The following is a 12,151-nucleotide window of genomic DNA, read 5'->3' on the forward strand; positions in this document are numbered from 1 at the left end:
TGTATCAACATTTCTCGAAACTGCACTTATAAAAAATGTATGAAACTAAACTTGACTCTTAAATTTAAAAAAAAAAAATCTGAAACGGAATAAGTACCTTATTAAATAAAAATTATAATGTTTTTAAAAACATTTAATTGTAATAGAGATTAAATAAAATAACTACACGTGAAATTAATTTCATGTACATAATAATTACAGATCAATTAAATGAATTTCGGTTCAATCGACCGTTTAAAGACCTATACATTAAACGTGATGTATATAGATTATACAATTTAGTGAAATGCGAACGTTGAGTAAAACAATACATAGTTTAATAGACTTCAGGATGTACGGATATATAACAATATTTCTTATTGTATTGAGTTTACCTGATGTGAGTGCTATTAAATATTATATAGATGTATATATTTAGAATTGATAATAATAACTACTTAAGGAAATATCGGGGGTATTTAAACTAACAAATGCCATTTGTGAGTCTCATAACAAGTCATGGGCTGTTATTAACAAGTGTCGATTAAAAGCTCTCCGGCGAGATACCACAGCACTCTATATTAACGTAACACTTGTGGAGCCTGTGAAAAATACAATAGTATATATATATGAATGCAAGTTTAAATAATTCTTTTAAAATTTTAATTTGTTCTTAAAAAAAGCTAAATATGGCGATTCTGAAAAAGGCAAATGGTTACAAACCATTTCTGTACAACATTACCCTTGATACTTGTGAATATCTGGCAAAGCGGAATAATCCTCTCATGAATCTCATATTCAAGTTTGTTCAAAAATATTTGGAAATCGGCAACTGGTGTCCCTATGAGGTTTATTTTAACATTTATCCTTACTATTCAATTTAATAATTTGTGTTTTTTGATATAATTTTATTTAAGGGATTCGTTATAGTGAAAGGCTTATACTTGAAAACGGAATACCTGCAAAGTCTTCCTCTTCCCGATGGTGAATACATCTTAGCAGGAAATTGGTTTGTGAATAATTTTCATTTAATAACATCAAATTTTTATTTTACATTCACAAAGTAATGTCTACTTTAATAAAATGTGCTGATACTTATAAAAATATAAAGTACTATATTATACAAACATTTTAAGTGGGGCTTTAAAAAGATTCATATGTTTTAAAACTTTCAATAAATCCTTTATAAGGGCTTATAAATTATTTTATGTTAAGTTTTAATATCCAATTAAACACCATCAAGTATGTAAAATAAAAATTAGTCAGGCCATAGAATATATAGGAATTTTAATCATGATTTCATGGGCTTTCCTTAAATAAAATTTAAGGAAATTTACCACGAGTGGATCAATGAATAATAGTTTTTCTGTGCTTCTGTAGCGCATTGTTAAAGAAATAAAAAATTTATTAAAACAAATATCCGATCACTATATTATCTCCAGAAGTGAAGCTTTACTCCAGTAGAACACTTTTCCAAAGGTATTTGAAGTCATTGGACTATACGTATTTAAAAAATATCTAGAAAACAATCTGGTGGATGTATTACTTTTGAATAAAAATTTTATTATTTCTTTAATAAACAAAATTATTTTTATATTAATTCCAATTTTTGGATAGCAAGCTTTCTTTTTGTCTCAGAACTTATAGATATCTACTGATTACTTAAGTATTTTTATCAAAAAAGATATGAATTAAAAAAATATTTTAAAAAATTTGATCTGTAGGTTGCAGATCTTTTAGAAATGATCAACGACATGAAATAAATTTTCATTTTATATATAAATAAAAATAATTCAACCAGAACAATCTTTCATTTCAGACTACTCCGATTTGCCAAAGGCTTTCAGAAAAGTCAATTACTTGAAGCAATTTTTTCAACTACACTATATATAGATATAGCTTGCTTCTGGAGAGATAAGATTTTAAAAATGTTAGCTTCTTCAAAGTTTAAAAAGCATTAAAAATATTTAGGTTATTGTGGTCAGATTTTCACGGTTACCCAAACAACTATCAAGGGTCTAAGCGAAATATCTCCAAGACCAGAACTAGTTATTAACCACAAGGAATCCACTTACGAAATAGCCACGTAGTACAGAATTTCTAGAATTAATTTCAAATTTTTTAGACTGTATTTTCATTAAGTAAGTTGAATACGTATAAACTGTAATTAATTTTTAGCAATATTTGATGTTTGTATGGAACGGAGCTGTTTTCTTTTAAAGTATAAATTTAGTCTCATTCGTAATTTGTTTTATTAAATTGAGGTTAATTTTTATTACTCATTTTAAAAATAACCAGAGGTAAAATGCAGTTTTCATTTCCTCTAATATTGCACCCAATTTGTGCGTTTCCTTTAGGCCTAGTGTAATAAATCCTTACTCACTTTATTTATGATTGTTGTTTGTGTAATTGTGTTGTGTTGTGTTATATTGCTTTTTACACGTTACATTTTTTTTATTTCTCCTGCAGCCAAATTGAGTTTTTAAGCGATATTGGCTGATGTATTCCATCGCTATTAATAGGTTTGCCACAGATATGGAGCTCGCAATGCACTTCTTATGTGAATAGTTTTGGAGTTATTTTGTCTACGCCAACGCTTTGTGTTTATTGTTTTGGGTATAGTTTTTTAGTGCCTGGGGAAAAATTTTGACTAATCTCAATACTACGTTTACAGACTTCATCTACAAATTTTATGAAGCGTCATAACGAGTGATTCAGTTATATAATTGTAAATGCTTTGAAGATAAATTACTACCAACAAAGCCTGTGCTTCATAGTTTGTCATTCTTCGAATAAGCATTATTCCAGTGTTATTGTAAAATAATCTAAAGTTATTAAACTCAGACCTGGGTTAATAAATATTTTTTTTTATAAAAATTTCTATTGTAACTTAGAAGCTATCCTATTTAATATGGTGAAAATCATGTTAAATCATACCTGAATACTTTTTATAAATTTTAAAGTTTTTTATGTAAATGTACAAGTTTTACATTTATATGTTACAATACTTAAATACCCAGTCCATTGTAGTATGAAACTTACAGTAAAAATATGTATATAACTACATGTCTTTTGAAATCACTGAAGGTTGTTTAATTTAACATACTTCAACAAGTTTAGTGTGAACAGATATTCAAATAGAGGCATTGTGTGAATAAAAGAAGTCATCGGTTATAAATGAATAAAAGCGTTTCGTTCAATAATATACAGTCGGTTGGACATTAGAAAATAGTATTAATCCCCAAATTTTTAATAAGACTAAAGCTATCGTACATACTATCAGACAGTCAAGCTGGCTTAAAGTCCTTGATTTCCGTCAAATTTACATCCAGTAAGTTTTTTGATTGGTTCACCTCTCGAAACGTGATGTTAACAAAGGTCAACATTTCTCTAATCTGGGTTTCCAGTTGTAGAAATATTTTCGGTAATTGCAAAGCAGTCGAGCACACAGTCAGTGTGCTTCAAGAAATCATTTGGATCACCTAAATAATCTAGACATATCACTGACAACATACAAGCTGTTACTGAGCTCTTTTTGTGCTTAATTTTTTAATAAAAGATGGGAAGACTCAACGATATGTAGGCATCTGTATGCAATTTGATCACGAAAGAATTCAATACTGCCATCGAGTTGTCTCCTAGGTTTACTGACATGTGATTGCAGATTAAGAAATCATGCTAGCACATTGAGTCTCCCTGTCAATTATATACATATGTCGCAATTGTGGACAGGATGATAAAATTCCTTCTCATTTGCTCTGTTCGTGTCCAGTACAAGGATGGCGCAGTCTTACCTAATCTAGAGGCCTTATTTTTTTGAGAACTTCGGTGAACTGCAAGAAATTCCGTTAAACAGGAAATTAAGCTTTGTCAAAGGTTCAGAACAGCTTTAAAACTTTGAGTTTTTCATAATACGGCAACACAATAGGCCAATAGGCCTAAGTGGGTCCCTTTAGTCCGCCAGTATAAACTAAACTAACCTAAAGTTATAGTATTAATGCGTTATCTTTGAAAACGGTATACCGCAATCAAATTGTTGTAAAGTATGCACGCCGTGGCGAAAACAAGGTCTCTGAGTATTTATTGACGAATTAAAAATTGTGACAAACTTAAAGATCTAAGAATCGAATCAGTCGAAAAATAAACCCAAAATGTAAAACTTGAGTAAAAAGCAAACGAAAACAGCAATCAATGGGAACCCATCTTAGTCACAAACATGGACGGATATATATTAAGACATAGAAGATATGTTGACTTACATAGTTAACTCCTACAAAATAAATGACACCAATCTAAGACCCTAAGGGTAACCCTAAGCCCCACACGTTCAGTTCGCTACACATGTGTTTATTTGGCTATTTAATTTTATAAATTACTATGAATTATTTATTAATTTATTAGTATTTAAAAGTTATTATTAAATAATTAAAAACAGATTAAAAATATGACACAAAAAAGTTCAAAAGAAAGAAAACATTGCCTAAGCTAGATTAAATATAACTGACATCTATAAATTTCTTTATAAATTTTACATTTTTAAAATTATACGATTAAGTAGGTAAAATGTAAATAAATACGCTTGTAGCTACTCAAAATAGAAAATAAAAAACTTTTTTTTCAATAGTTAGAAAATGATTTAGCACATTTTCATAATTCGAAATTTTATCTTGAGTTTATGCGATTTTAATTAAAAACTCACCATGGGTGGCTTTTATTATCGTAACCCAGCACTATAAATAACTGTTAATGATAAGCATTATAAATTTTATGACCAACTATTTGACATATTAGGCAAGCTCATGCCACAAAGCAATCTCAGTTAGCAAGCTCGGATTGAATTATTCTGAGGGAATAAATTAAAGTTGAAGTGATTTTGGCGCCGCAACGTGATAATACTTGATAAAAATGCCACGAACGTGCGCTATTGTAAATGCTTTCCACTGAAGTCCAATAAGTGAGAATTATATTTAGAGAACGCTTAGAATAACCTTAGATTGCGATTAGGTGTTTCATAATTTAATACAGCCTAGCACAGCACTTAAGTATCAACTTGGCTGCTAGAAGTATCAGAGAAGTGAACTCTTTAGTCATTGACAGGAGCAGTTAGACGAGAATCGCTCCTAGCTTATGTCAAGCCTCTTACTCATATTAATATATACAGTTTGCACCTACACATTGCAGACAGTGGCGTCACATTGTTTGTGGCGTTGACACGTTCAGTTTAAAATGATTTACGATCCTCGATTTGGATTTGTAGTAGTGATCTTTTACGACTTCAATATAGAATATTATTTATTTCATAATTTTATAATTTTTTCTTGCTATTGTTTTGTCATAAATCTACAAAATGTATCTGAGTATCTAAAAATGATAAAGCTAAAAATTTTACTGAGTTAAGTTTATGCATAAATATTTTAAAATAAATTACAAAAATCATGATTTATTTACTTGTATTCTTATGAGCACGAGTATATAGAGTTAGACGTATTAATATCCGTATCAGTTTCTTCACTGATTTCTACAGTGTGTCAACAGGTTTTACCTTGAAATTCATAGCTTTTTTGACGTGAAACTTCTATTTATATTTAATCTATTTACTAAACTTTATGAAATAATTTCTCAAAACTTAAATATTTTTTAAAAGCTTAGTATAATTTAATAATAATATACTAATTTTCTTAAGATGTGTACTAATGATCAAAACGAATTCCAGAAATCAGTTTCATATCCCCATTGCTCTTTGCATTGTATAAAAATTATCTCTAAAAAGAGTTAGCAGGAAGAAAATATTTAATGGGTCCTTTATTCAGTACATATCCTCAATTCAGGAGTCTTAAATTTTGCACAATACGATTGATTAACAAGTTTGAGCCATACTGAGAAGAGTTGTACATAGAAGTAAATTTGGAAGAGGTGCACGTCTGTTTACTAGTAAGAATATACTCTTTAAAATGAGTTAATTGTAATTACAAATAAATATTCATATCTCGGAAAACTATTTACACTTAAAGTATCTTGCACCATACATTTAAAGAAAAATCAGAGAATCAGAGAAATCAATATCAATTTTAAACAGTTAAGTTCTTTACGTCGCAGTGCCATTAAGAACTATTAAGTTATAAGATGCTCAAATTTAAAGTTTTGCTGAGGTAAAATCTTTATTAATTTTTTTTTTTGAACACACAATACTTACATATACGCTTTCGTTAGAAATCAACATTGGAGAAAGTCACTTGGATTAGCTTCTCTTAAAGTATACCTATTTAAATGGAACTAACTAGAATTAGACTGTGGAGCAAAACGACGGAAATCTAAGGTTTTTGCTATATGTCGAAAATGCCTTAAGCTCATCGAATATAGATTATTGATTTCGAAAAGTGAATAATGAAAAGAAATTTAATGAATGCAAATTAATATATTCTTATAATTAATAATAATTTCATTTACAAAAAACAAATAATTTACATATTTAGCTAATGAGGTTTTAAAAAGTAGTGACTATAGATTCTTTTATATTATTTTAATTAATTGAACTTCTGGCTGATTATACAGGTGTTTAACGTATTGCCAAATACCCATTATCAGTGGTCTTGGAAATATTTCTTGTACTATTCGTAAATATTTTTTTGAAACCGTAAATAACAGGGATTAAACTCGTGTCCCGCCAAATTTGAAGCTCAGAGTCAGCGTTTATTAGCTAACTGACACAAATGTCAAAACACTTAGCTAATGCCAACTGAGACAGCCGATCCGTGCGATCAAAATCCTACTATATTTTACAAATAATAAAAATTGAGTACATTCTTGAAAAAGATTATGATTTATATAAAATAAGTTATTGTTATTGTAATTATTGACTAAGTAAAACATAGGTTCAGTAGAGATATCTTGCTCAAAATGGGAAGAAGAATGCAGAATATTAAAGGAATTGTATAAAAAACAGAAATAAATAAATTTCTATATAATTTACAATGTAACTAGATATATTCTTTTTCAATTTAAGTTCCAAATTTATTGGGATAACAATAAAAGTTTTATATCGAAGGTAAACCCATAAACATATTTTTTGTTTTACATAAAATTAAATAGATGAATTAATTTCGTGCAAACCACAAATTAAATAAGACTCTACAAGTTTTTGCATATTTACATACAAAGATATATGTAAACAATAATTTAATTCAATTGCCAGACTGATAATATTCGATCCGTACAACAAAATATATCTCTTCCTCTCCTAATAACAAGAAAAGTCAAGCAGCAAAGATTGAAGATACAATTTCATTTAGTGCAGACATGAGTCGACAAGCGAAACGCTTGTTAAGAATACAAGAAAAATAGATTTCATTATTGATTGTACGATAAAAAATGATATTGCGGAAAAAAGAGAAAAATACACAATTGTGAAGGAGTTGTGCATAACCGCGACTTGGTCATCATCGTTCTGCAAATAGACGGCATCTGCAATCCGTGAAACGACATAAAAGGCACAAATGTTCTTGCTGACCGACATCAAATTAAAGCGTTCATTTGCATAATGTAGGACTACGATCACATAGTCACATAGTCATACTGCAGTACCATGAAGCGTACAAAGTCTTTTACGCCTTAAGTCGTCATTTTACGACTGCGGGTAATAAAGACAGAATCAAAACGTTCACTCAAGGATTAAACGCTTAAATTGTGTAGTCATGTTTTCAGGGAGCATACAAAGCAGTGTAATCCGTGTTTGTGCATGTTTTACAATTTTATATGCATCCAGACCAATGTGGCCAATGTGGCCAATATGAAAAGTGCGTACTATATCGAAACGAAGTAGACAGGCACGTGGTACCTGCAACAGGATGGAACCTTTAACTGGATACATTGGATAGATAAAGAGCTTTATGGTAGCTGATTTGGAAATTATTTTAATTTGTGACGTTCATTACTACTGTGATTTATGCAATCAACTTTTATGTCTTAGTACATTTTTTTACGCTCATTCCCTTCGGTTACTTATGATTTGCTCTTTTTTGTCTCTAAAGTGTCAATTTATGTTTCTTGTCGCTAGAGGGTATGAAAAAGAAAAGTAGAAAAATTAATTGTACCAGAGCAACTTAAAAGAAAAGACTAAGTGATGAGCTACATTGCCAGGGATAAGTTCTGAAATCCATTAAAATTAGTTTTTTACGACTTAATGCAGATAATATAAATAAGTTTGAAATGAGGTTTAAATTAAAATGGAATATAATATTATTGTAAGATATAATAATATAACTATTCAGTAAAAAATCATTTCATGATTTGAAACATAATGAAATTCTGCACTGAAACATGACTTTTTAAGAATAAATATATCTAGTGTGGTTATCTATATACTTATAACAGTACTTCAGAAATTGGATATATTGTCAATATTTCATATCATTTGAATAAAGAAGATATTTAAAACGTATTTTTTGTTTCAACTTAATAAAACTTAATATTACCGAAAAATTTCAACTGATCAACTAACTTTATAATAATGATTGTTAGGCAGAGTTTCTGAGTGCTTGAAGTAATTTCAAAATGGTCATACGAATATACATAATGAGCAACATTTTACTGAAATAAATGTGGTAATCCTCGTATATGTTATCAGAATATTTTGTGAATTCAGCAAATTCAACTTAGGTTCTCCATTAACATAAAAAGAGCCGTAATTTGGTATTTCGAAAACCTCTATTGATCGCATAAGAAAATCCTACAATTTCCAAACTTATTACAATGTTCAGTATGATAAAAAATGATATATTTTATTAATAATATGTTATATTCTTTTTTTGTCACCAAAAATATATAATTTACATTATATACATATAGATATATATATATATATATATATATATATATTATATGTATGTACGTTATATATTAAAATAATTTATTTATATTTTTACATTCATTGTTTTTGAAACATTGAAGATTTTTAAGTAAATTTGTATACGACTAGACTTCTTTTGATCAATTATGCCGATTCATGTAGAAATTAGACTCCTCTATTATATGATTTTTTCAATTCTTGAACTAAAAAATCATTTTCTTAATTTAGTTAGAAAATATCTTATGTATACATAAGTTCTTATAATTAATTTGGTCCACAATTTAGTGAATGGGTCAAATTATAAAATGTTGAAATATCTTTTATCCCCATGCAGACGGCACCAGTGTCTTGAATTCCATTTCACTATTGACAATTAAGCTTTTGAAATTGAAACAGACTTTGCAAACCTAGGAAACAGTATTAATATCTGTAACGTCACCAGTCTCGAGATCAAGCAGAGAAATACTCTTCCCAGCAGGTGACACTACAGTGTTAGTAAGCGACTGAAAAGTCGACCCCTATCGCGACAAACTAAAAAACTCTTTAGAAGTCCGTCACTTTACCTATGCTATTGTGTGCGGCAGAGATATGGGCAATTATTGGTAATGTACACATTCTTTAAAATGTTTGAAGAGAAAAATTTTGCACAAAATAGTGAATATTGTTCTAGATGAAACATTCAGCTGTATGAGCTATATAACGATACTAACAAAGAAAAGTGAATAAAAACTGCACAGCACTGGTTATGATGGATGATTATATCACAAATAAAAAGAATTTATAATGGTACCTTAAAAATTTCACGGAAAAGGGTTCGCTTTTCATCCCTGAAAGAATTGTATTCTTATTCGTTTAGGTGAAAGGATCAAGTACTGAGTAATCTGAACTAGTTATTCGCTTTTGAGCAGCAAATGGAAAAGGACGACGGACGTGGTCAAGACCAACACACGATTGCAATGGTTAATATAGTAAATAAATAAGTAAATGAAACATAATTCTAAACAATATCGGTTTACCGTTTTTATTTTCATTTTTCTTTGTATTTACGATATTTTTTTTGTGTAGTCTAGTATAAAATTACTATAATGAAAGGAATTTTTTACTAAATCACATTTCATTTATAAAAAATATAGAATATATAATATTCAAAGAATATAAACAAAAAATAAAAAATAATAATATTGAAACCCTTGAATAAATATGAAATTTTATTGCTTGTCTTCTCATAAATCACAGTTCATAAAGGAGTAAAAAAATGAATTCTTTGCTTGTCTTATTGTTATTGTCATTATGCTGAAAAAGTATCTCAACGATTTCGATTTCCAGAACGTGACACATTTTTGTGCTGCAGTTGCTATTAAAAAAGTTAATGCTATGCTTTTATTACAAAACCGCAGCCGGCGCATCACTGAACTGCAAACGGGAAAAAACTTACAAGAAAATATTATGTATCTTTCAATTCCAATTTCCGAGACAGTTTAAGTTGCTGAGGCATGTAGTCTTCGTATCTGTAGACTTCAGTTTATGTTTGCTTAGCCTGCTGAAGCGTGAATGTGTGAACTTGCGGTCTTGTGTTAATAAATAGAAAAATGATTCTGAAACCGCATGAATCATACGCTTTACTACGTTGACACTTAAGAATTATTGCTACGTGGGATTTCTCTTGAATTCAACCGACTGCAATATTTAACCAGAGCTCAGACTCTTTTAAAATGTGCCCATAAAATAGATTGAAATTATTTAATTGCAATTTTTTAATAATAAAGTATTAAAGGTAACAATACTTCAATACGCTATGATTTCAAATGACGTATAGTACTACTAAACAATAAAAACATTCCAAATTTTGTCTCAAAAGATTATATTGTATACTTAACAAGTAACTGAAATTATCTATATTTTTGAAAGCTCTACAAAGTATCTCCGCTCAAAAGCTCAAAAAGTACCCGGATTTTGTGAATAAAACACGCAAATTTAAATTTAATTCTAAATTTATTTCATTTCCTTCAAAATATGCTCCTTCTGAAGCGATGCCAACGCTTTACCCAATCTTCCATACACTTTTCGTAGGTCCTTGAAGGTATGGCTTTTAGTTCCTTCAGCGAATTCTCTTTTTCCGATTCAATCGACTCAAAACGCTTACCACGAAGGGGCAATTTGAGTTCGCGAACAAGAATAAGTCGCACGGATCCAGATCTGGCGAATATGGTGCCTGAGCGATGACATTGGTGCCGTGTTTGGTCAAAAAATCACGTACAACAAGATTTGTCCATAGTAAAAATCGTTAAATGCACTTGAGGTAGTCTCACATTAACAGCTGCTGTAAACAAACTAATTGACAGATGGCATTCAAATTTGTACCATATGTCAAGAAAGGGTGTACCAACATAAGAAAAAAAAAATTTTTAAAAAGGTCTATTACTTAAGGAGTAGTTAACAAACAACAAAATTCGGATACTTTTTGAGCAGAAGTTAAAAGTATAACAAATAAGTAAAGAATAAAATGCAGTTTCGATCTCAATTCTGAAAATATCTTTTCTTTGCAATTACTGTACTCGCAACCAGGTGCAATTAATTATTTATAAAAATGTTGCTGCTTTTAGTGAAAATGATTGCAAAACATTTCCTACAATTTTTATGCAAATTTTTCTACCAAACAACTGCCATTTCGAATAGGGAAATGCAACAAATTTCTTTGTTGGCCAGCGAATTTGTTTGTTGGCCAATAAAACACACAAATTTAATGTTTGCAACCGAAAAGTGCGGATTTCTTCGTATTTCGGCGTCCGTTTTTGGTTATTTTGACTTTTCACTGGTGCTGTTCACTGGTGATTATTGACCATTAACGAGCATTGGAAATGTCCACTTATGCAAATATTCATTGCACAATTCGGTGACAAACGCCCAAGGACCGATAAGCAAACTCGATGATGTGTTGCGACTTCACGGAAAACGCATATTAGCAACTGCAATTTTTATTTGCTGCAAATTACTGCGGCCATTCACACAAACGTAATTGTTTGTTTAACAAATTTTCCTTAATAGAGTCGCAGTTTTTCCAATTTTTAGATTACAAATGAGTTTTGCACAAAATAATCTTATACGACAATATTTCAACAAAGATTTCCTAAGGCGTTTTGATTAATAAAATAATTCATAAGCATGAGTGAAATTGTTGTTTAGATGCTATCTAACAAATCGATATTAAACGTTTAAAAACATTTTAAAAATATTGGAGACAATAACTTGAAATCCATAAGATAAGAAAGCCTATTATCTTTATATCAAAAATTATAATGTATAATTTAGCATTACACCATTTCTCTT

General features: G+C 29.6%; 1 protein-coding gene across 1 annotated transcript in view; it reads left to right on the forward strand.

The window, feature by feature from the left end:
* The first annotated feature begins 331 nt into the window (after positions 1-331).
* The window catches only part of LOC119676196 (pancreatic lipase-related protein 2-like), a 34,880-nt gene continuing 23,060 nt past the window's right edge, over positions 332-12,151 (forward strand). Inside the window, exons 1-4 of the mRNA XM_038087428.1 lie at positions 332-379; positions 443-598; positions 663-827; positions 897-988. Of these exons, the coding sequence (XP_037943356.1) occupies positions 332-379; positions 443-598; positions 663-827; positions 897-988 (461 nt within the window). The remainder of the gene's footprint in view (positions 380-442; positions 599-662; positions 828-896; positions 989-12,151) is intronic.

Source organism: Teleopsis dalmanni, chromosome 2, assembly GCF_002237135.1.
Source record: "Teleopsis dalmanni isolate 2A chromosome 2, ASM223713v2, whole genome shotgun sequence".
NCBI lineage: Eukaryota > Metazoa > Arthropoda > Insecta > Diptera > Diopsidae > Teleopsis > Teleopsis dalmanni.